At 51.9% G+C, this 24,715-nt stretch overlaps 2 protein-coding genes across 3 annotated transcripts in view; one reads left to right on the forward strand and one right to left on the reverse strand.

Annotated features, from left to right (window-relative positions):
* The window catches only part of SYMPK (symplekin scaffold protein), a 36,454-nt gene extending 23,119 nt beyond the window's left edge, over positions 1 to 13,335 (reverse strand). Inside the window, exons 1-8 of one of the 2 annotated variants that reach the window (XM_080827705.1) lie at positions 13,195 to 13,335; positions 8,990 to 9,113; positions 8,777 to 8,842; positions 7,435 to 7,488; positions 7,270 to 7,343; positions 4,617 to 4,743; positions 3,689 to 3,938; positions 1,199 to 1,369 (exon numbers count right to left, since the gene is read on the reverse strand). In XM_080827705.1, coding sequence (XP_080683831.1) covers positions 1,199 to 1,369; positions 3,689 to 3,938; positions 4,617 to 4,743; positions 7,270 to 7,343; positions 7,435 to 7,488; positions 8,777 to 8,842; positions 8,990 to 9,094 — 847 coding nt within the window. In that variant the 5' untranslated portion in view covers positions 9,095 to 9,113; positions 13,195 to 13,335. Of the gene's footprint in view, positions 1 to 1,198; positions 1,370 to 3,688; positions 3,939 to 4,616; positions 4,744 to 7,269; positions 7,344 to 7,434; positions 7,500 to 8,776; positions 8,843 to 8,989; positions 9,114 to 13,194 lie in introns of those variants that run through there. The other variant, XM_080827706.1, reaches the window with a different exon arrangement.
* Positions 13,336 to 14,138: 803 nt separating this feature from the next.
* FOXA3 (forkhead box A3) lies at positions 14,139 to 21,828 on the forward strand. The gene is made up of 2 exons (XM_080829060.1): positions 14,139 to 14,326; positions 20,063 to 21,828. The coding sequence occupies exons 1-2, from the start codon at positions 14,258 to 14,260 to the stop codon at positions 21,047 to 21,049; spliced, it is 1,056 nt and encodes a 351-aa protein (XP_080685186.1). The 5' UTR covers positions 14,139 to 14,257; the 3' UTR covers positions 21,050 to 21,828.
* The last annotated feature ends 2,887 nt before the right edge of the window (positions 21,829 to 24,715 follow it).

Genomic DNA, 24,715 nt, shown 5'->3' on the forward strand with positions numbered 1-24,715 from the left:
TCTGTGCACACAGCCCACGGGGCCCTGCTCATCTCACTGCCCAAGCCCCAGCGAGGGGGGCGGCTGCAGGCACCTCCTAGAAAAGTTCCTTTGCTCTCGGATCTACTGTGTAGCCTTCCCCCTGTACAAGCTGATGCTTGAAACCCTCAAGAGGCTTCCATCAGGATTAGTCAACCTTAAAACAAAGAGGAGGCTCACCCGTCTTTTTATTAAACGTAAAGGGTCATCACCCCCCATCTCTGGTCTGGAAATTCCAGTGTGCCTCCCCTGGGGAAGGCTATCATCACCATCGTCACCTCCACAATCCCCCAACTGATCCCCGCAACAGTGCGCCTTGTTGGTCCTGCCACCAGAATGACTGTCCCATGTCTAACAGTCACCTTGATGAACAAGCCTTCCCTGTTCCACAGAGAAAGAGGATGCCTGTAATTTTGCCTGCCCAGCATCCTTCCCTCCTTCCTCAGCCAACAATGCTCCCATTTTCCTTTGAGGGAACCACCCCGGCTCCATTCTCAGTCCAAGTGGGCAACAGACTCTGGCCAGTCAGAACAATGCAATCCCTTGGCCACTGTGATTGGTCCAGAGATAGGCTATCAATGTCTTCTCAGCCAATCAGGAACAATGGGCATCAGTCTTTGGACTTTTGCTGGAATGATGGGGAAGGAAACACTATGTCCCCTGTGGTTGCCAAGTGGATAGAATGGAAGCCTGGAGCCATCAGGGGCCATCTTTGCTATCCCAAGGAAAGAGACACAGAACAAAAAAGCCAACAAGGGGAAATTAAGAGCCAAGAAATGGAGACAGATCCACAATCTGTTCATATTCACACCTCAAGCCTGGACATTTCAGTTTTCACACATGTACGAAAGTAGAGAAAAGACTGTTACAAATCACCAGGCACCCAACACTTTCCTTCCTGCTTTTTTTGTTGTTGGAATGTTGGAGGGGGGAAGGCTGAAATATCTTAAAGTATTCCACAGACATCATGTCATTTCATCCATACATACCTTAATATTAAAGTCAGCTTTGAAACAGCTGTCACACGCAACCAAAAGATTCCTGTCTAATCCAGAGAATGCTTCCGGTGTCTAGAACTACTAGATGGATGAATCCCTCATGGACCCACTATCAGGCTCACATTTTCTCAGGACAGAGCAGACTGGCCAGTGGAGAGCGGGAGGGGAGAGGACCAACCTACCATGCAGGGTTTCATAGGCCTGGATCACCTCTGACATGAACATGGGCCTCTGGCGGGCGATGTTGGCAAGGGAGCCCAGTGCTGTGGTCAGGTTGATGGAGGAGATGGCGGGGTGCACCATGAACTTGAGCAGCTGCTCCAAGGCTGCCTTGCCTTCTTCCCACAGCACATCTAATGAGGGAGAGAAGAGTACCAGTTAGCAGGGGCCTTTCTCCCTGGTCTCTGGAAAGAGCAGCCTTTGGAGCCAAAAGGAGAAAGATTCTTACACATGATGGTTCGGAAGGGCTGAAAAAAACCCAGAAAATTTAGTGGTTGAGGAATCCTATGAGGCAGACTGCTTATGAGTATAAAAATTTAGGGGCACTTGGCTGGCTCAGTCAGAAGAACATGCAACTCTTAATCTCAGAGTCATGAGTTCAAGTCCCACATTGGGTGTGGAGCTTACTTAAGGGAAAAAGAAAGGAACAGAAAAAATTAGAGATGATGCTCAAAGCATGAGTTTCCAGCAGTGAACGACTAGAAATGATTTTAAATATCCAACTATAGGAATCTGATGATATGTGTGATGTTGAGGTAAAACTTTAACTATGTAAAAATGTGTATGTACACACAAAGCACTCAGTCCTTTGTACCACTACTCTCTGTGATCTGGTCCCCAAAAGTTAACCTTTAATAACTTTGGTGGATATCTTGATACTTTTTATGAAAAAATACACTGGAGCTGGTGTCTGGGTGGCTCAGTCATTTAAGCATCTGCCTTCAGCTCAGGTCGTGATCCTGGGGTCATATATATATAAAAAATGGGGTGGGATGCCTGGGTGGCTCAGTTGGTTAAGTAGCTGCCTTCGGCTCAGGTCATGATCCCAGCGTCCTGGGATCGAGTCCCACATCGGGCTCCTTGCTCAGCGGGGAGCCTGCTTCTCCCTCTGCCTCTGTCTGCCAGTGCTTGCTTGCACGCTTGCTCTCTCTCTCTCTGTCTCTCTCTCTCTCTCTGACAAATAAATAAATAAATAAAATCTTTAAAAAAAAATGGGGTTATATACATACATATATATACATATATATCTGTGTGTGTGTGTGTGTGTGTGTGTATATATATATGTGTATATATATATATATATAAAATGTCCATTTCTGAAGAAGAAAGGTCTGGAAAGAAACATACTGTTAGTAGTATTTATCTCTGGGAAGTAGAACTGGGGAGTGGTATTTTCCCTTTATACCCCTCTGTTATGTTTTGCTTGATACCTCACTAGTGTACATGACCCACGCTTATAATTTGCAATTGAAAAAACAGTTAAGGGGCACCTGGGTGACTCCTGATTTTGGCTTGGGTCATGATCTCGGGGTCGTGAGACTGAGCCCTGCCCTGGGCTCCGCGTTGGGTGTGGCGGCTGCTTAAGATTCTCTTTCTCCCTCTCCCCTCTGTATACCCCTACTTGCACATGCTCTGTCTCTCTAAATAAATAAATAAATAAATAATAAAGAAAATTTTTTTAAAAAATGGGGCACCTGGGTGGCTCAGTTCTTTCTTTTTTTTTTTTTTTTTTTTTTAAGATTTCATTTATTTATTTGACAGAGAGAGATCACAAGTAGGCAGAGAGGCAGGCGGGGGGTGGGGGGGGAAGCAGGCTCCCTGTAGAGTAGAGAGTCCGATGCGGGACTTGATCCCAGGACCCTGAGATCATGACCTGAGCCGAAGGCAGAGGCTTTACCCCACTGAGCCACCCAGGTGCCCTGTGGCTCAGTTCTTAAGTGTTCAACTCTTGGTTTTGGCTGGGGTCTTGATCTCATGGGTCATGAGACTGAGTCCCGCTGTGGGCTCTGCCCAGTGAGGAGTTGGTTTGAAGATTCTCTCCCTCTGCCCCTCCTCCTACTCATGCTCTCTCACTCTCCCTCAAATAGAGAAATGAATCTTAAAAAAAAAAAAAAAAAAAACCCCACTTAAAACTAGCTACCATTTACTAAGTGCTCACATCCTCATGGAACCTCACGACAAACCCATGAAAGGGGTACAACTACAGCTCCGCTTTACAAAAAAGGAAATGAAGCTCAGAGAGAAGTAACTTGCCCAAGTTCACATTTTAAGTGGTGAAGCTGGGATTGGAACCTGGCATCAGAGCTCTTAACCAGTGTCTTTTTTTTTTTTTAAAGATTTTATTTATTTATTTGATAAAAAAAAAAAAAGAACGTGTGTGGGTGCACACACATCCAGGGCAGGAGTAGAGGAGAGAGAGGGAGGAGGGGAAAGACTCTCAAGCTGACTCTGCTCAGCACAGAACCCGATCGGCTCGATCCCTGACCCTGAGATCATGACCTGAGCCAAAACCAAGAGTCAGATGCTCATTCGACTGAGCCACCCAGGTGCCCCTCTTAATCAATGTCTTACTCACACTGTCTCCAGAAATGAAAAACTGAGAAAGAAAAGGGGGAGGAAGGGAGTCAGTGTAGTTTGTGACTGATAGACGGGACAAGCTGATGGATACTCACTGTATTGGATATATGGGTGGTCACGAGGGATGCGGTCTAAGCTGATGTCATGCTCCTGGCGTCGGGGCACCTCTGAGTCAGCCATGCGGGGTGACAAGGTGACAATGAGGCCCTCCACAAACTTGATGGCGTGGGTGCGGATGCCGTCATTGTCAGAATCCAGCAGCAGAATGATGTCCGCAGCCATGGCAGACACCATGTCCCAGCAGGCCTCTTGCAGCTCACTGATGACTCGTGACTTTACCATCCACTGCGAGGGGCCAGGATGGAATGGAGACAGAGAAAGGGACAAGACATCGACTGCCAACTCCATCACTACCCAGAGACCCATGAAGATGATGAATAAATTCATCTGGGAAATGTACTGAGCTACAGCTCTGCCCCAGACCCCGTGCTAGATGATACTGGAGATAAGACCCAGGTCAGGTTCTGCCTTCATGAGGTTCACAGACAGCGACAACCCAGAGTGAAAAGGCTCAAATCTTAAGACACAGGAATAACAATATTGCCCTCACAACGTGGTGGCCAAGAGTAAATGGATTCATTTATTTCATTAATGCTAATGAACACCTCACCAGTGTGTGCTTTTCCTTACAGCACTGACCTCGGAGCAAAACGAAAATTTCTGTGATTCTTTAATAAGCATCTGTCTCCCTCACTGGGCCATGAGCACCATAAAGGCAGGACCCAACCCATCTGAGTCACAGAGCAAGTACTCAGGGAATGTTTGTGCAGCACCTGAGTGTACGGATGGCGAGTCCCTGTTAGGAAATTAGATCCCTTGTCGCCTGTTCCCAAAGATCAATAGCATGTCTTGCCTGTAAAGAGTCTGATCTGTTCCTGGTTTAACTGACCTGCCCGTGTCCCGACGAAGCTGTAAATGAGACCCGTGAGATCAGGATGCCCCCGGGTGGGAGCGAGCGCCTACCTGCAGGGCCACCTTGTAGAGCTGGGTCATGGTGAGGATGGCCTTCTTCACCACATTCACATTCTCGTCCCTCAAGAGCATGTTGAGGTTTGCAATCAGTTTCAGCAGTAACTCAATGTCTCGTTTGCTGGGGGGTAAAGAAAAAAGGTCAAGGTCAAGGTGTGGTCTTGGGGTATGTGACGGAAGCCTGGGGTCCATGAGGAAAGGGAAATCGAGGTCAGGTGTTGTCAGGAGACGGGGGGGGGGGGGCCCAAAGTCAGGGACTGCATCTGTCTTGTTTGTCAACATGTCCGGAAACCAAGAACAATGCTTGGCACCTTCGGATATAGCCACCCACGAACCCTCTCTCTGGGTTAGTCCTGCAACGCCCACTCTTTCACTCTAGTAGGGCCCAGCTGTTCCCATCAGGGGTAGCACAGCCAGACAACTGTGGGAACCTGGACAAGCCAATTGTCTCATTTAGAATAGTACTTCCCTCATAGCTTGTTGCGAACATGGCAATAATACTTATAAAGTACTTAAGACGGTATAGAAAGCCTTCAGAAATATAAACTCTTATTACTTTCAGGCACTTTGTTTTATGGAATCCCTAGTTTTGTTTACTCATTTGTTTATCTCAGTCTGAGGGCTCTGAAAGTGGGGGATCCTTTCTAGTCATATGAGCAGAGTCTTGTTTTTTGTTGAAGAATGAAATATGTATTTGTTTGATGAATTAAAAAAATTCAAGAAGGCCACACCTAGACCTCAGATCGTGAATATAATTTTTACAACATTCTATAATCTGAAGTTAAATATTAAGCTAATCAGCCAAAAAATACGGAACTCAGGGCACCTGGATGGCTCAGTTCGTTAAGCGGCCGACTCTTGATTTTGGCTCAGATCATGATCTCGGGGTCATGGGATTGAGCCCCGACTCAGGCTCTGTGCTCAGGAAGAAGTCTGTTTGAGATTCTCTCTCTCTCCCCTGCCCCCCAACCCTGCTCGTGTGCATGCTCTAATAAATAAATCTTAAAGAAAAAATGAAACTCAACTGCCAGCTATGTGAAGTCAGAAGCAGTATCTGTATTTACTCACTGCTGTATTCCTACAGCCTGAGACACAAACGCCTGGCATACACCTGTTGAATGCATACTGAAATTTACCACAAATTCTCCCAGTAAAAAGTGAAGATTACGAATTTGGGCAATGGCATTACAGATATGGGTTAAAATTGCAGCCCTGCCAGTGCTCGCTTCGGCAGCACATATACTAAAATTGCAGCCCTGCCACATACTGGCTGTGTGGCCTTAAGAAACTCAGTTCACCTCTCTGAGTCACAGTTTTGTCTTCCTATAAATGGGCCACAAAACTAATCCATGGTGTTATTTTTGAAGATCGAAGTACATAACAAACTAGGTAAAGCATTTAGTACAGTGCCCGACAAAGAGAAAACAGTCACTAATTAGGGGCTATTTCACTTCCTCTGAGTCACAAAGCATCCGATGAATGCTGAATGAACAAATGACTCAGCCTGAACAAATCACTTCATCATTCTGAGCCTCAGTTTCCCTTTCCTTAAAAGGAGGATAACAAAGCCTCCATTCCCAAGGCCGCTGTGAAGGTTACAGGTGAAGAGAGAGGAGGGGACTTAACAGAGCACATGGCAGAGTAAGCTTCCCATGTGGTCACTCCTCCAGTTCAATTCTTGTTCAACAAATATGTATTCAGTGCTTCCTCCGTGCCAACACTGTCCTGGGCATGGGGATACAGCAGCCTGCCATATAGAGAAGGCCTGCCCTCGTGGAGCTGACATTTTTGGGGGGAAGAGAAGACCGTGCAGAGCGGGTGCCAGTGGTGGGGGGCTGCACTGGCAGGGCCAGGAGAGGCCGGCTGAGGAAGACCAGAGAGAAGTGAAGGAGCGAGCCAGGGGGCTCCCTGGGAGTGAGCATCCCTCGCGGGCACAGCAAGCTGAGAGAACAGTAGGTTTTGAGAACAACAGGGAGGCTGGAGGCTGTCAATAAAGATCAGGGAAGGCACCAGGAGAAGATGGGATGGAGGGGAGGAGTCTGGGTTTCTATCTAAGTGAGCCAGTGGGCCAGTGGAGTTCTGAGAGCAGGGGAGCACTGAGAGCTGGTTTACATTTTAGCAGGATCACTCTGGCTACTGTGTGAGAGGAAGCAGGGCACGGGTCTGGTACTTCCTTTGGGGAGGTTAAAAATGTGTTGGAACTAGATGGGTGAACGTGCTAAATGTCAGTGAATTGTTCACTTAAAAATAGTTAATTTTATGGTATGTGAATTTACTTCAACTAAACAGAAGAGAGGGAGGGGAAGCAGGAGAACCAGACAGAAGGCCACTGGAGCCACCTAGGTGGGAGGTAATGGTGACTTGGAGCAGCCTAATAGCAAAGGAAGTGGTTGAAAAATACCCAGATGCTGTTCAGATTTTGAAGGTAGAGCCGAGAGTCCATACTGATGACGCAGACGTGAAGTGTGGGAGAAGTAGAGCCATTATGAATGACTCCAGGACTTTGACCTTATTAAGTATTTGCTGAGGAATCAGTGTGCATGGGAGGGAAAAATGGGCCCGAGAAGCAGAGAGAAGGGCCAGGCGGGGAGTGGAAGAGGCTATGTCCACCGGGGTGCTCTCAGGGGCTCCCTGCGCCACCCCGTACCATGCCTCCTCGATGAAGCCAATGACAAATTTGCGCACTTCGATTGACTTGTCCGCTTGGAAAGCGATGATCTCCTGCCAACATCAAGAATGTGCGTCAAGGCCGTGCCAGGATCCATCCCCTTACCCCTATACCCACACCCTTTCTCTCCCACGGGTCACTCACATCCAGGAAGTTGTCTAGTAGTGTAGGATCTTTGTTGATGATCAGTTCCTGGACCTAGAAGGACACTGGGGATGAGGAGGAGGGCCACACATATAAAAGCAGGCTCCAATCAGTTCAGACAGGAGCGTGTAAAAGAAAACAGCATGGAGGCAGGCAGCAGATAAACTCAGTTCAAATCCTGGCTCTGCCACTCCCAACCATGGCCTGGGCAAGGGGATTCCCCCAACTTTGTTTCTATAAAATGGGGATCTTAAACACCAACTCATAGGGCTCTTGTGAAGCTTTAGTAAGAAGATCCTATAAGGTATAAGGTCCTGGTCGGTAGGGAGCACATGACACGTGATGGAAGCTAAAGAAGCGGGGAATGCTGCCGGAATTCGTTCCTGAGGCTCATCCATCAACTCTCTCCATTCTCCTTCTGTTTCTACTCCCCAGCCACACTGCCACAATTCATCAGGCATTTCATGACAGTGAGAACCTATTTCCTGATGTCCTTGGACTTGCCAAGTACTTTGCAATAAGCCCTTCCCACAGACATTCTCACAGAAGCCCAGTGGCAGCACAGGCCTGGCTCCCACTGCTAAGAGGCTGAGTCAGCCATCCAAGGCTACACGCTGTACACACCGAGCAAGCAGCAGAACTAAGGTTCTCACCCACACAACCTGACCCCCTCCAACCCTGAATTTCACCCGCCTCCCGGTCTTAACTACACCCAGCCCCTCCCCTCCAATTCTTCCTGTCTTCTTTTGCCTTTGTATAACCTTTTGTGCCCTCCACCTCACTTGAGACACTCTCCCTCTCTCACTTAGCCTGTTTCTCTCCTCGTCCCCCAGGTCTCAGCTCCCATGTGCCCTCTTCCGGAGAGCCCTTCTGGACTTCCCACCCACAGGCTGGGTCAGCAGGCCCCTCAAGGCTCCTCAGCAAGCTGGGTTCCTCCAACCCAGCCCTGCCCTGCCCCCTCTGTTTCCACTGTCTGGTGGCCTGTACATCTTCCCCACTAGACAGGAACCTGGCAGAGAAGAAATACGAGGATGAAGAGCGGAGGATTTGGAGCTGGAATCCAGCATGCAAGTCCCGGTTCAGCCGGCTCCTAGCAGACTGACCTGAGGATCATTATTTTAAGTTCTGAAACTCCGCTTCTTTCTATAGAAACTGGGGACCAAATTACCCAGAGCTTTTGTGAGAATTAAAAGAGAGCATGCCTGTACAGCACTGGGCAGCACAGCAAGCATATCCTAAATGCCTAAATGGGGACACTGGTGTCAGACCAGTGTCTTCTTTTTCACATGTTCCCAGTCCCTCCCCTTGTGCTGCTTAGCCCAGCATCACCCCAGCCCCTCACCTGCTTGAGTACTGTGATCTTTGAATCATTGGTGATCAGTGCTGCCTGGTTCAGGAGATCCACCACCTGGAAGGAGGAGGAGAGGCAGGGGATGGTGCTAGCTTTACCAGCCCAGCCCCTTGGGCACCCCCTGGGCTCCGCACCTGGGGGTGGACTGCCCTATAAGACAGGGGCTGTGCCTCCCCCATTCTAAGCCCTTCTCTCCATGCTCACTCTCTCTGAGGTGGTCATGCCATCGATGCCTGGCCCCTCCTCTTGTGTGAAGAACTGTGATGCCACGCTCCGCCTAGTGACACTGTCGCCACTGCTGCCTGCCATGGCTGCTGTCCGGTACTTCCTGGAGAAAAAGAGGATCGATCAAGCTCTGGGACCCTGTGGATAGGCTGGACCTTCACCCGACTGTCCACACAGGGAGCAACCCTCCTTTCCATTCTGTCCTGTCCCTGTTGGGTCTTCTGAACTCCCTCTCCCATCAAGGCTGTCTCAGACTGTGTGTGTACATAGGGGTTATGACTTGGGAGAGACAGATGTCTCCCAGGTCGGAGACAGTCCCTTGTGGAGTGCCAGGCCTCACCTCCAGGACTTTGTCTATAGCAGGCTGACCACAAGCACCTGCTGAATGACAGAACAAATGAACACACAGCAACCTCCTTGCTGGTTTCAGGGCCTTGTCATGCCGTCAGGGCTGTACTTGGGACCAGACATGACAGCAAGCTTTCTGCAAGGGAGCTCTGAGGAATACCAGTCACAGAGTCCTACCCGGTAAGTATTCAACACATCCGAAAAGGCCTAGTTAAAATAAATTAGGTTTCAGTCATTTTCTGGAATACTATGGAGTTGTTTTTTTTTAAAAAAGGGGAGGGGGGGAAGGGAACTTTTGGGCATCTGTCCCAGAGTCACACTTGGCAGAACTATTTAATAAGGATCAATTACAGCAAAAGACTATCAGCAACCCGTGTTCTCAAACAGGGAGACTGGCTGGAAAAACTAAGATAAATCCATGTAATAAAATACTATGCAACTGTAAAAACAAACAAGGGATGGGGGCACCTGGGTGGCTCAGTCGGTTAAGCATCTGCCTTCGGCTCAGGTCGTGATCCCAGGAAGAGTCCCACGTCTGATTCCCTGATCAGTGGGATCCTGCTTCTCCCTTTCCTCCCCGCTCATGCTCTCTCTCGCTATCTCTGTTTCTCTCTCTCTCTCAAATAAAATCTTTAAAAAAAACGAGGGATGAAAAAAAGGAATATCTCTATACATTGATTAGCAGTAGATTTCAACATATATTAACTGAAAACATGCAAAGTGGGAGACAATGTTTGCTGCACCCTCCCTTTTTACAAAAGAGAAATACATATATATGTAGATATAGATACACGTGTATATCTATATCTACATACATATTAAAAAATGAAAAGATAGGGGCGCCTGGGTGGCTCAGTGGGTTAAAGCCTCTGCCTTCGGCTCAGGTCATGATCTCAGGGTCCTGGGATCGAGCCCCACATCAGGCTCTCTGCTCAGTGGGGAGCCTGCTTCCTCCTCTCTCTCTCTGTCTCTCTACCTACTTGTGATCACTCTGTCAAATAAATAAAATCTTAAAAAAAAAAAAAAAATGAAAAGATAAATCAAAAACCAGAAGAAGAGGGAAAACAGTAAAATAAATCTGGTGGGTCTCAATATATCATCATAAAAAGCAACTGCGACAATCTATGGCATCACAGAATATATTAATTCAATCCATTTTTGTCAAGTTTGTGTATGTAGACACACAACGAACTGGGTCTGTTTCCTTTTCTATAAAAGAGGGATGGGGCACCTGGGTGGCTCAGTAGGTTGAGCAGCTGCCTTCAGCTCAGGTCAGGATCCCAGGATCCCAGGATGAAGCCCCACATCGGGCTCCCTGCTCAGTGGGGAGCGTGGTTCTCCCTCTGACCCTTCCTCCTCTCATGCTCTCTCTCTCTCAAATAAATAAAATCTCAAAACAAAACCAAAAAACAGGGACGGCAACAGTGTTTACCTCCCAAGACTTTTCTGAGTAGATGAGTTAGTATGCAAAATAAACACAAGATAAGTACAGCTACTATTTTTATGTGCCCCTGAAAAGATCTGAAGGATGTTGCATAAACCATTAACAATTTGAGGAGGCTGAAAAAGATGCACCTTTTAAAAGGAACGTAAGGGGCGCCTGTAGGTTAAAGCTTCTGCCTTCAGCTCAGGTCATGATCCCAGGGTCCTGGGATCAAGCCCTACATCGGGCTCTCTGCTCAGTGGGGAGCCTGCTTCCCTCTTCTCTCTGTCTGCCTCTCTGCCTACTTGTGATCTGTCAAAAAGTAAATAAAATCTTTTAAAAAAAAATAAAAATTTAAAAAAAGGAATGTAATATATTACAATACAGTAGTTATTCACCAGATGTCTGCTGAATGAACGAGTATCCAGCAGCCTCCTTCCTAGACTCCCTGCCACCTGTCACAGTCACATCTTGTTGCATCAAAGCCTTCATCCTCACCAAGGCCTAGGAGACCTTGTATGAGCGGCCCCTTCTACCTCTGCCCTCACTTTCCTCTCGGGTCTCTGTGTTCCAGCTTTTCCCTCACTACCCTATTTCTTTCTTTCTTTTTCTTTCTTTTTTTTTTTCCCCCGCTACCCTATTTCAAATGTCAATTCCTTCTCCCTTCTATCTGTGTTACTCTATTTTTCTGCACAGCATTTATTACCATCAGCATACTACAAATGTATGAGCTCCGTGAAGGCCAGGATTTGCAAGTGTCTGTTCACTTTCTAGATTTCCAGCATGGAACAGCGCCTGGCACTGAGTAAGTGCTCAGTAAATATCTGAATGAATGCCAAAGGGCTTCCCCAATCACTGGACTTAGTTAGTATCCCCGCCCTTTGGCTCTAAAACACTTGAAAAATTATAGCTAATATTTATGTGCTAGGCACAATTTGAACACACATGTTAACTTATTTAAAGCTCCCAACACCAACTCTTTGAGGCAGTTACTATTTTTAATCTCCATTTTACAAATGAGGAAATTTGAAGGTAAGGGAGGTAAAGTCACTTGACCAAAGGCTCACAGCTTCTAAGACACAGACCCAGCAGTATGACTGCAGAATCTATCCTCCTCACCACTAGGCAGTCCTGCCTGTCTGAAAGGCACTCCTCCAGGACAGGTCTGTTCAAGCAAGCCAAGGGGCATGGTCACCTGACAACCAGCACACTGCAGTCCCTTATCAGAACATAATGAACCTTTTCATGATGAACTTTTCCAACCTTTCCACTCTTTCCATGACAATAACAGATTGAAATCTACCTTTTTTATTCTTTTAACCCTGTGTTCTTCCTCTTCTACTTTTTGGATTATCCTTCAAAAAAAAAAAAGTATATGCACATTTCCTTTCTTTTGTAAAAAAAGGAAGCATATGATTAGTAAAAAGGGAGCACATAATTAGCACCGCCTTCTCTTTTGTTTGTTTTCACTTAATATTTTCTGGAGCCCACTCTCTATATCAATGGAGAGACATTTTCCTCATTCCCTCCCCCCAACCCCCCTTTAATAGTTACATAGTATTTTATTATGTAGGTATTATCAGCTTTTTTTCTGCCAGCCTCCCTATTGAAAAACATCTGGGGGTGCTTGCAGTCTTTTTGCTATTACCAACCATCACTGTTTCCCCTTCCCTCCTGGTGTATTCCTTATGGAGTCCCACTGCCTCACTCCCACCTGGAAGTATGACGACTCCCCTCATATAGGAAGTAACCCCAGGAGTATCTTTCATTCATGCAACGAACATTAACCGGGCATCTTCAGTGCGACCAGCGCTGTGCTGGGAACACACACTCTAAGTCCCTGTCTCCGTGGACCTCACGGCCAAGGATCTAATCGAAAAACCCCACAAATAAAGGTCCAATGATAAATCAGACCACATGTGACATGAAGGAAAGGAACAGGGACCTATGAGAGGGTTTAACAGGCGGATTTCGGGACGGAAGGCGGGAAAGCAGGCCTTCGCAGAGGAAGTGACGTTGATGCACAGACCCGAAAGATGAATGGGAGTTAGCCAGGCAGAATTGGTAAAAGGATGTTGCGGGCAAAGGGGACAGCATGTGCAAAAATCCTGAGGCGGGAAGGCGCATGGCGAGTTTGGGGAACCGGAAGGCCAGTGCAGCTGTGCGAAGTGGGGAACGAGCAGAAAGGCCGAGCCGGGGCCGCAGGGGCGGACGCGCCTTAGGGGCCACGTTGGAACTTTGCCCTGAGGGCACTGGAGAGCCACGGGTGGGTCCTAAGCTGGGGAAGAAACTGGGGTCCCGAACGTCACTGCTCCTCTTTCCTCGCAGCGCCCCAAGCCGCCGGCCAGCGCCCCTGCCGCCTCAGGGTCCCTCCTCCCTTCGTTCCCGGGCCCCCACTCCGCCCCCCGCTCACCGCGGCGCCGGCCTCCGTCCCCCTCGCGCCCCCTCAGCAGCGCCTCCTCACAGACGCCGCCGTCGCCATCTTCCGTTCGCCGCCGGGACACTGCGCACGCGCCGCGCACACAGGGCCGCCGGGAAATGGAGTCCACACTGCGGCCCGACCCCGCCCCTACCTCCTGCAACGCGAGAGGTCTTCCACCCTCCCCCAGACGACGCCGGGGTGTCCTTCATTTCCGGCCTTTGATTGCCATGCCTTCAGGGAAATGTAGTCCCTTAGCGGAGGCATTGGACGGAAAGGAAGGTAGAGGCTTCTGGGAAATGGAGTTCTTGGTAGTTCTGAGTCCTGGACGGCTGGTGTTAGAGCTGGCGGAGAGTCCGGGCGGCAAAGCTCCGAGGACCTGGAGGTGGTCTGTTGCCCCAGTGGAGTCTAAGCAGAGTCCTCGATCCCGTCCACCTTAGGTCCTGACCGTTTACGCAGTCTGGAGCCTTTCCAGCTGTCGGAAGCTTCAGTCTTCCAGTCCGTCCAATGGGAACGTGGGTTCGAGGGTCTCTTACAGTCTTTATGGTAGCATATACTGACCTCCGGAGTCCACAGCGCTCTGAGGCCCTTCTCCTCCGCCGCGGTCATGCTGGGCTCTGGCCATTCGCCCTCTCCTGTCGAGAAGATGAAGCCCGCTGGGGTAGAAGAGCCCCAGAGTTCTGCCCTGGAGGCCTTTAGCCTCGGCAGTGTTGCGCACCCGTAGCTCCCTCTCTTCAGCCACCTCCAGCTCTCGTGGCCCCGGGCTGCGGCTCCCGGCGCCTGAGGTCTGTCTCCGCTTAGTCCCGCAGGGGGCGCCCCAGTCCGAGCGCGCCGCCCTCGGGGAGGCGGGAGGGGAGCCCGGGGCGTGCGAGGGCGGGGGGTGGGGGTGTCCCAGCTATAAAGCGTGGCCGCCTCCCGCAGCGCCCAGGACGGCTGGGACCCCGGGCGGTCGGACGGGCGGGCACCGGTCGCAACTCGGGCCGTGCCGGCTGAGAGATCTGAAGCGCTCGGTTCCCCCCGGGCCGGAGGGGGGCGGGAGGGGGCGCAGGCCCGGGGGATGCTGGGCTCGGTGAAGATGGAGGCCCATGACCTGGCCGAGTGGAGCTACTACCCGGAGGCGGGCGAGGTGTGTCCTCGGGGATGGCGGAGCGGGAAGTGGGGGGCATGAATCAGGGTGCGAGCGTGAATGGGGGCAAGGATGGGGTGTGGGATCCAATGGGGGCCCCAACTACAGTTGAGGAGCGGAGGAACTACAGACACGCAGACCAGGTGTAGGAGTCCGGGATGGGGGACGAGGCGTGGGGGTGCGGTTTAGGCTGGTTGGAGCGAAGGCTCAAACGGAAAAATTTAGGCAAGGGGCAGCTCATAGTTTAAACATGAAGACTGGGTGTTGGGGACCCAAATTCCAAGGGATTAAAATGAAAAACAAAACAAAAGCAAAGATAGGAATCCGAGTTCCAGGATAGGGGACAGAGCTGGGGGATTAGGAGGTGGGGTTCCAAAGCGGGTGGTGGGGGGCGGGGGGAGGCCGGAGCTAAGAGATGGGAGAGAAGGTTCACCATTAAGGAAAGTGAAGTGGGAGCTCAGGGGTGGAATATAGTTAAAGATGGGGCTTCTGGGGTAGAAATCAGTGTTGGGGTTGTGGGGTAAGCATCTCCGGGGTGATTATCTAAGAGTCACAGAAATAAGGATTGGTGCTCAAAGTTAAGAGACAGAGGTGCTCAGAGATGAATTCAACACGGTTTGGGAGCCTGGAATAACAGGTGGGTGAGAGTTGGGGCTCAGAGAGATGGGAGCCCAGATGGGGTCAGAGTTGGGAACCTGAGAGCAGATGTGAGCAACGGCATTGTCAGGAGAGGGGTCAGTCTCCGCCCTCCATCTCTATTCATGACCCTTACCCCTCCTGACTGAACTTCAGTGGTTTAATTGTTTTTAGAGACCCTCAGCAGGGATACTCGGAGGCTGGAGGGTTTCAGATTTCACACCCCTGCCTTCCAGTAATCTCCAGTAATTGCTAATGTCCTCACTTGTCCCATCTCTGACAAGGCTGCCCTTGGAGTAGGGGGCAGGGTGTATCTTAATTCCCTTACCTCCACAGAGGGAAAGTCCTTCCCCAAGTCTAACTCCCATTCCCACTACTGCAAGGGCTCCTCTTTAGCTTGTTCTTTCTAGAGTCAAGATTGTGAAATGGCAGAGGGAGGGGTCCCAGTAGGAGGGTTATGGGGGTCCGGATATTTGGGTTCTTAACCTGGAAGGAGACTTTGGGTTTCAGGTCACAGAGGGACTGGAATGTGTGAGATCTCCAAGGATTCTGAGATCTGGGGGTTTACAAGGCGCCCCACCATGCCTGAATTCTGGGTCTGGGGTTTGAAGTTTGGGCTGGGACTCCTGGTTCCCCAGGACTGCAGGGCTTGGCAGAGTGCCCAGGAGGGGCCAGTCTTGGGGCTGTGGAGGTGTGAGGTGCATGTGGGATGGGGCAGGCTGACCAGGGAAGGGACTGGAAGTGCTGAGAGTTGGAGGTGTCACTTGTACAGTGGGGAAGGCAGAGAACGGGTGGGAAGTGGAGTCTCGCAGGTAGTGGCAGGCGGCAAGGGGGTGAGGGTGGGGGGTGCCCCAGCTGAGAGAGTTCAGAGTCTAGGGACATGATTGAAGAAGACCCAACTACAGATCTATGTTTGGGGGGGGGGGCACATCTTTAAGAAGAAAGTTGTATTGGTCTAGAATGGAGGAGTTGCTATGAGGGCACAGTCTGAAGTTTAAGAACTTGCGTGGAAACTGTCAGAAATTGAAGGACAGTCTAGAGATGATTCGCATTTGGGGGCATATTTTGGAAGAGTTAACATATAGGGGGCCGGAAATGGAAATATGGTGTCCCCAGCCTTCCCATGCACTGAGCCACCTCCTCCCACCCCCCACCCCCCCCCGGGTCGAACAATAGGGAAAGAAACATCTGCACTCATTCAGCAACTAAGAACTAAGAGGGTCCCCAAACTGCTTCTTGCTCACAGCACCCTCCTGCTGGGGTGATTGACACCCCTGGTCAGGCTCCCTGTCAGGAAGGAAATTGGAAAGTTAGCACCCTGGGGTGTCCCCACTGACCTCCAGTTTTCACAGATCAGCTGGTCCAAGTTCTCCCCCCTTTTAGAGATGGGAACTCAGAAGTCACTCCAAGTGTGTGTTTGTGGGGAAGGGGGGAGCTGCTGGAGGACCTGGACTGGGACTGGGACTGGGACTAGAAACTAGGCTTCTGGCTTCACATGGCCTTCCTGTGCTCCCTGTCACACCCTCCCCCCAGAGACAATAAGGAAACGAAGAGAGAGAAATTCCAGCCTCCTGGGATGGGGGTGCCGGTCCCCTGAGGGCTTCCCCCCAATCTCAGCCCCGCCCTGGCAGGGGAGATCCGGCTCACACCCGGACACTGGGGGTTCATCCCAGCCCTGGGGCGTGGGAAAGCCAAGGGTGGATTAGGGCAGCTGGAGTGCTTGAGGTCAGACCTCAAGGAGGACTTCCGGGTGGGTGGGGACTCAGAAAAGGAGAGTCCTGGGGTCCCAGTCCATCTTCCTCTGCGATCCAGAGGAGCCACATGGAGTTGGAGAATTGGAGTGGGGGTCGCAGAGGGATCTAGGAGCTCTTTGAGTCCATTGCCTTCCTTCAGCTCTGAAGGACACGTTTCCCTTATCCTGGGGAGGGGGCAGAATCAGCCAAGGGGGTGGTGGGGGCGACACCAATGCATGGAGGAGGGGTACCTGTGACTCCAGTTTCAATGGGAGGCTTCTGGGAAGATGATGCTGAAGCAATGAGACAGAGGGACAGATATGTGCTGGGGGGAAAGAGACCTGGCCCGGGGGTGGGGCCGAGAGAGAGAGAGAGAGAGAGAGAGAGAGAGTGGGAGGAGAGAGATGGGGTTGGGGAGAGTCACAAGGAGGGAAAGACTGGGCAGGGGGATTGGGGAAAGAGGAGAGAGAGACAGGAGAAGGAGGGGAAGACAGAGGGGCAAGAAAGAGACGGGGATGGTGGAGAGGAAGCTTGGATGGAGACTGGGGAGTAGAGAGGAGGAGCAGGGAGGTACTGAAACGGGGAAGGAGGTGGACAGTTACACGTGGAACCAGATGGGAGATTCAGAGACCGGAGGAGACGAAAGAACTGCCTGGAAGTGCGTGAAAGAGAAAAGTTTCTCTGCCTGCACTCAGAGGAGATTTGGTTGCCACCTGTCCCTGAGTCTCTGAGTGACCCCGGCCATTCCCTTTGCTCTCACGACCTTGGGACCTGCAGATCCTTGCAGTGACAGGGGACAAGATAGAACCCACTGACCCACAGCAAAGGTGGCTCCTGCTGGAAAGATAGCTGTACCCCCGCGTGGGGAGGGAGCAGGGCACACGGAGGGGGAGGGGAGGGGAGGGGGGAAGCCATTGTCGGACTGAGGGAGAGGGGATGGTGGACAGTGGACTGAACCGGTAAACACGCACAGCGAGGGAGAAGTCACCACCCATCATGCTTTCTGTTCTCCGCGTTTCTCTCGTTCATTTCCTGCTAGACTGTCAGGTCTGTGAGGATCGCTGTTCCTGTCTTGCTTTGGTTTCATGATCCAGAGCTCTGGTCTGGAGCCAGACTGCCTAAATCAGAATCCCAGTTCTGCCCCTTCCTTACTGTGTGACCCTGGACGACCTCTCTGGGCCCCAGCTTGCTCAATTATACAGTGGGTGTCGTCGCAGCGCGGTTGTAATGGTTGAAATGGAGACCTTTCCTGTGAAGTGCTTGGAGCAGTGCTTGGCACTACGTAGGGGGACCATATAGATATTTGTTGAATGGATGAAAGAGAGATGGTTACTTAGAGAGACCTAGCCATGTCTACTGTATTTCATTGAGCTAAGATGCACGTTTTTCATTTGAACATTTCTGAAAATGGCATGGGTTTTACAATCAATGGTGTCTAGGACTGGCTGGTTTTTTTGCCCCCCCCTTACTGGTATCATTCTTACTGGTACTTAAAATAACATTACGGGGACGCCTGGGTGGCTCAGTTGGTTAAGCGGCTGCCTTCGGCTCAGGTCATGATCCCAGCGTCCTGGGATCGAGTCCCACATCGGGCTCATTGCTTGGCGGGGAGCCTGCTTCTCCCTCTGCCTCTGCCTGCCACTCTGTCTGCCTGTGCTCACTCGCTCTCTCTCTCTAACAAATTAATAAATTAAAAAATAAAATTTTAAAATAACATTACAGCTTACAAATAGCGATGCCTTAGATGTAATGATATATGGGAAAGAGATGATGTAGATGAAGCTGAGACATGTGATTTCTGATACTGAAACATTAAAAAATTTTTTCTTTAAGTTTTATTTATTTAAGTAACCTTTACACCCAATGTGGGGCTCGAACTCACGACCCTGAGATCAAGAGTTGTGGGTTCTTCTGACTGAGCCAGCCAGGTGCCCGTCCCCCCAATCCTGAAACATTTTTGGGCTCTAACAGCTGTAATTCTATAACCTGAAAGGGTGATAGAGCATACCCATATAGAGGGTATGGTTAGATAAGTGAGGAGTTTTTTATTTTTTCGGTTTCAGGACCTCTTTACATGCTTAAAAATTATTGAGGACCCCAAACACCTTTCACTTGTGTAAATTATGTCTATCGATAGTTACTGGATTAAAAAAAGAAAAATCACTGCATTAGAAATTAAAACTGAGAAATTTTAAAAATACGGATTTAAAAAAAAAAAGATTTTATTTATTTATTTGACAGAGGGAGAGAGATCACAAGTAGGCAGAGAGGCAGGCAGAGAGAGGGGGAAGCAGGCTCCCCGCTGAGCAGAGAGCCCGATGTGGGGCTCGATCCCAGGACCCTGAGATCATGACCTAAGCCAGAGGCAGAGGCTTAACCCACTGAGCCACCCAGGCACCCCTAAAATATGGATTAATTAATTTTAAGATTTTATTTATTTGAGAGAGAGACAGAGAGAGAGCGAGCGAGCGAGAGCATGAGTCGGGTGGGGGGGTGCCGGGTGGGGGTGGGGAGAGGGAGAGGAAGAAGCAGACTCCCTGCTGAACAGGGAGCTGGATGTGGGGCTCCATCCCAGGACCCCAGGATCATGACCTGAGCTGAAGGCAGACGCTTAACCGACTGAGCCACCCAGGCGCCCTTGGGTTAATAAAACCAACAGTTTTTTAGCATAAATACTATGTTTTTATTAATAACTATATTTCCAGGGGCCCCTGGCTGGTTCAGTCGGTAGAGCAGGCAACTCTTGATCTCAGGGTCATGAGTTCAAGCCCTACATTGATTTTAATTTTAATTTTTTTTTAAATTAAAAGTAAAATAGAATAACTATATTTCAAAACGTTTAGTGAGAGGAGTGGCACTGTTACACTTTTGGCAAATCTCTCCAGTGTCTGGTTCAATAGGAGACGGCGGGATTCTCATGGCAGGTTCTACATTTGGTCTGTTGCAATGTCCCGTGTCCGGTGGCCTCTGGAGAACTCCACTGTAACTCCTGAGACACAGTGAAAAAGGCTAGTAATTTCCTAGCATTACAGGCAAATAGTTCTGACCTCCTGGACACCCAGAAAGGGTCTTGGAGACTTCCCAGGGTGCCCCAGACCCCCACTTAGAGAACCACCTAAAGCATGACCTCCAGTACTTGGGGGATGGAAGATGAGGTCGGGGTGGGGGTACATTAGAATGGGGAAGAGAGAGAGACTTCTAGAGACAGCCATCTGCGGACACAGGTAAGGATGGGGGAGGGGACTTGTAGAAGGGGCAAGACAGACAGACGGACGGACACACAGTGGCGGACACACTGGCGACCCTTTGCCGATTAGCAGAGTGGCGACTCACTGACCTCCCCCCATCTCTTTTTCTCTCCTTGCAGGTCTACTCGCCGGTGACCCCAGTGCCCACCATGGGCCCCCTCAACTCCTACATGAGCCTGAATCCTCTGAGCGCTCCCTACCCCCCCGGGGGGCTCCCTGCCTCTCCGCTGCCCTCAGGACCCCTGGCGCCCCCAGCGCCCGCAGCACCCCTGGGGCCCACCTTCCCGGGCCTGGGGGCCGGCGGCGGCAGCGGAGGCAGCGGCTCAGGGTACGGGGGTCCGGGCCCGGGGCTGGTGCACGGGAAGGAGATGCCGAAAGGCTACCGGCGGCCGCTGGCCCACGCCAAGCCGCCGTATTCCTACATCTCGCTCATCACCATGGCCATCCAGCAGGCACCGGGCAAGATGCTGACCCTGAGCGAGATCTACCAGTGGATCATGGACCTCTTCCCCTACTACCGGGAGAACCAGCAGCGCTGGCAGAACTCCATCCGCCACTCCCTGTCTTTCAACGACTGCTTCGTCAAGGTGGCGCGCTCCCCAGACAAGCCGGGCAAGGGCTCCTACTGGGCTCTGCACCCCAGCTCAGGGAACATGTTTGAGAACGGCTGCTACCTGCGTCGCCAGAAGCGCTTCAAGCTGGAGGAGAAGGTGAAGAAAGGGGCTGGCGGGACCTCCACCCCCAGGAACAGTGCAGGGCCGGCTGCCTCGGCCGCCACCCCTGCTGCTACGGTCACCTCTACCCCGCAGCCCCAGCCTCCACCCCCTGAGCCAGAGGCCCAGGCCGGGGAAGATGTGGGGGCTCTGGACTGTGGCTCACCCCCTTCCTCCTCACCCTACTTCACTGGCCTGGAGCTCCCCGGGGAGCTGAAGCTTGATGCCTCCTACAACTTCAATCACCCTTTCTCCATCAACAACTTGATGTCGGAACAGACGCCAGCACCTCCTAAGCTGGACATGGGGTTTGGGGGCTATGGGGTGGAGAGTGGGGAGCCTGGGGTCTACTACCAGGGTGTCTATTCCCGCTCTCTGCTTAACGCGTCCTAGTGGGGGTGTGGGAGCGTTGTGGGTGGAGTATGGCTATAGCTCACACCATCGGGCACTTGGGGCCTGATCCTCCCGGTCACACTTGGCTCACCCCGTCAGTTACCATCTTGTCTGGTCTATTACTGTGGTGGCTGCGGTGTCTGAGGGCATCGGATCCATCCTTTGGGTACTGTGATAATTGCCATTGACATCTTGGTGGGCCCACTGGGTTCTACCAAGACTGCCATGTTGATTGACGTTATTAGTCCATCCATTGGGTGTGCTGATGGCCGCTACCTGGGATGACATCTCAGTTGGCCCTTTGACATGGTGATGGACATCCTCTTGGCTGACCCTTTGGATGGGATGGTGATACCATTCCAGTGACATCTTCTTTGGCCCGTTGGATGCTGTGATCACCTCTTTTTTGGTTGACTTCTTGGCATACTGGAAGGCGAGTTGATCATTATTCTGCATAACATCTTTTTTTGGGCACATTGCGTGCTATGATGGTCACCATCTTGGTTGGCTGTCATAAACAGTGTACCGTTGTGCACCGTGACAGTTGCCACAGCCCCTGGGTTGGCCATTGTCGTCACCGTCTCTTTGGGGTGAGTTGAGTGAGGGATGGAGGTGAGGCTACTCCTTGGTTTTTTCTAGAGCCCATTCCCCCCTCTGGTCCAGGGGAAACCAGAAAGGACTGGCTAGGGTGTGGGGAATTTCTACTGAAGTCTGGTTCTTGCCTGGGAAGCGGGATACTGCCTGTGTTGGACCATTAAAGGCACTGTTTCTGCCTCTCACTGAATGTCTCTTTTCTTTGGAGGGCGGGCCCTATGGGGCTTGAACACCTGAATTGCCATGTCCCTGTCCCCTCTCCTGCCTGCCCCCGAGAGCTGGCTGCCTCTGGGGGAGGGGTTGGGGGAGGCATCGACCTGACCTTTGGCTCTTTGCTGTCCCTGACCCCAAGGACAGTTTGCTCACAGATAGCAGCCCCCGCAGCTCTGGGGCCAGGGCAGGGGGAGGTGGCTCTGCAGTGACCAAGGCCATCTCCCCACCCCCATTCCCCAGACACACACCTCTAGCTCTGAGGCCCAAGGAGCCCAGGGGCTGCTTGATTTTTGGTTAAACTGTGGAGGAGGGGAAAGCACAAACAAGGTGTTAATTGAAGGAGATGGTGTGCGTGTGTGTGCGCGCGTGCGTGCGTGTGTGTTGGGGGGGTGGGCCTCCATGGGTCGTAGGATATCACTGTGCCCGCTGGGGTCTCTGTGGCCCTCCCATTGTTCCTTCTGGTTTGTATCCCTCCATTCTGTGGGTTTGTCCCACATTCTGGGTGCTTGCTACCTATCGGTGTCCTGGGATGCCTTATGGTTTCGTGTGTGTGGTTCTCTTTGTCCCCCTACCCCTGGGTCCTGGTGGGTCTCCCACTGTTAGGCACAGGTCTTCATGTCCATCCGTCTGCATACCCACCGCCTCAAGGGGTCTGTGTGGGGCTCGATCCATGTTGCAGGCCTGCCTGTCACTGTGTGTTCTGTGTGCACCTCTGTGAGTCAGTATCCGCCTGTATGTTTCAAAGGATCTGTCCGCGCTTGGGTATTACGCCTGTCACCTCTGCGTGGAGGGTCGGCAGTCACTTCAGCAGGCAGGTGTGTGGAGGAAGAGCTCCGTCCTCTTTGGGTGGCTGTGGGCCCCTAGGGTTAGTGTCTGGGTGTCTCTGTTCCTCTGGGGCTCTCCCTAAGCTCTGAGTCTGGGGTCAGTAGCTCAGATATTCTGAGCGCATGGCTCTGGGCGGGGCTGGGGGGAGACAATGACCAGAAGCCAAGGCTCAGGAGGGAAAGGGACTGGGCCAGGGTCATTCAGCCAGGTTAGGGCAGGTGGGCGGGCTTGGTCTCATTTTGTCTTTTCCTTATTTGGGGTTTGCTTTTCTTGGTCTTTTATTCTCTAGCAGCTCATTAATTTGTTCATCAGACCAAGGGCTGCCTGTGTATGTGTGTGTGTGTGACAGATGTCTCCCCCAGTTTCTGTGTGTCTGTCTGTCTCCTAAATGTCATCTCTCTGGGACACTCTGTCCTTAGTCCTCTCTCTGAGCCTTTGTCTCCTCCTGGCTTTTTTGAAAACCTTTGCTCATCCTCTGTAGCCTACCTCTTACACGGTCCACCTTGGGCATTCTCTCTCGTTCACTCCCTTGCGTTGACTCTGTCCTTCCCTCCCTGTCTCTGGGCTCTGAATGTCTCTGTCCCCTACTTGGGGACTGTGACTCCCTTCTGGGTTCTCCTTCCCCCCCTCACCCCAACGACGTTGGATCTCTGGCCTCGCTCCTCCTTCTCTGTTCTCCAGCTTCCAGAGTTTCTGCCTCTACCTGCCACCTTGAAGGCCAGGCCCTCTATTTCTGTCGCGGTGCCCGCCCTGCCGGCTGCGTGTCACCACCCCCCCCCGCCCCCTGCCGTGCTGGCTCCCCGTCAGCCGTCAGCCGTCCCACCGGCCCCGCTGTCCTGGGCAGGCTGGGGAATTCCTCCTGGTTCCTGGAAAAAACAACTGGGGCCGAGAGAAAGGCCCTCAGTCTCCCCGGGCGCCTGCCCCCCTCCCTCGGGCCTGGGGGTCTCTCCCGGAGTCTGCCGGCCTGAGGCAGGAAGCCCTGCGGTTTCTGGCTTCTCCCAGGCGGCCTCCGGATCTGGCCCCCGCCCCCCGGCCAACAGCCCAAATATTATTCCGCAGGAGGAGCCGGTGGTGGCGGGAGGAGGCCCAGGCTGAAAGAGGCTTTCAGGGCGGCCAGGCCTGGGGCTTCCTGTCCCCAGGCTTGGGCCTCAGGCCGCCCCAGTAGGGACCTCAGGTGGCCGGAGGGGCGGGTGTTGTTGTAGGGTCCTGGAGGGAGGGTGGGGCCATCCATCAGGGTGTCTGGTGGCCACCGGCTCGGCTGGCGTGGGCAGGTGTGACCCCCCACCCCAGGGACAGCCGGCTGATGTCCAGCGTGGAAAAGTACCACGGTCAGACGTGGGGCACATGGACAGACATGAGGGTGCCAGGGATCGTGAATGGAGGGATAGCCATAGGGACACAGAGAAGCCGGCTTTGGGATAGGTGAAGCTGGACAGAGCCTGGTGGGCCTGAGGGGACATGGTCCAAGGGAGGGGCCCACGGGTGGGAAAACAGAGGGCCAGGGTAGCGTCTAGCTGTGGACAGAGGTCCCATGACATCAGAAGGCATGTGATAACAATGCTGGAAAGAGAAATGCTAATAGTGGCTTTTAGGGCTTATCCTCTGTCCAGCATTGTGTGAACACTTGATAGAAAGGATTGACCCAATCCTTCCTGCCCCCCCCCATTTTATTATTGGTGAAACTGAGGCAGGATGAGGTAAAGCTACTTGTCAAAGGTCACAGGGATAGTGTTGGAGCGGGGGCGGGGGGGAGGTACCAAGGACTTGAACCCCAGGCAGTCTGGCCCAGAGTCAGTGCCCTTAACCACCGTGGTGTTGGGGAAAATGGGAGCAGTGACTGCACCACGGGGCCCTGGGGTCCCAAGCCCTCTCTCAGAGTCAGCCCCATTCCTGGCACGACCTGTTCCAGGAGGAGGGAAGCATCCCCGGGAGAAGCCAGCAGTCCTGGGCGGGTGGGGGTTACAAGTGTGTCTGAGTGTGTGTCCATGTCACTGGTTGTCACACATCTAGCTTGGTGTCAGTGCATTGGGATCC

The sequence above is a fragment of the Martes martes genome (assembly GCF_963455335.1).
Source record: "Martes martes genome assembly, chromosome: 17".
In the NCBI taxonomy this organism is placed as follows: Eukaryota; Metazoa; Chordata; class Mammalia; order Carnivora; family Mustelidae; genus Martes; species Martes martes.

What these genes read in the sequence shown, in the direction of transcription:
- FOXA3 (XM_080829060.1), top strand. Translation starts at nt 14,258, where the DNA reads ATGCTGGGCTCGGTGAAGATGGAGGCCCATGACCTGGCCGAGTGGAGC. An exon ending in ACTACCCGGAGGCGGGCGAG is followed by an intron (nt 14,327 to 20,062) that starts GTGTGTCCTCGG and finishes CTCTCCTTGCAG; the next exon opens with GTCTACTCGCCGGTGACCCC.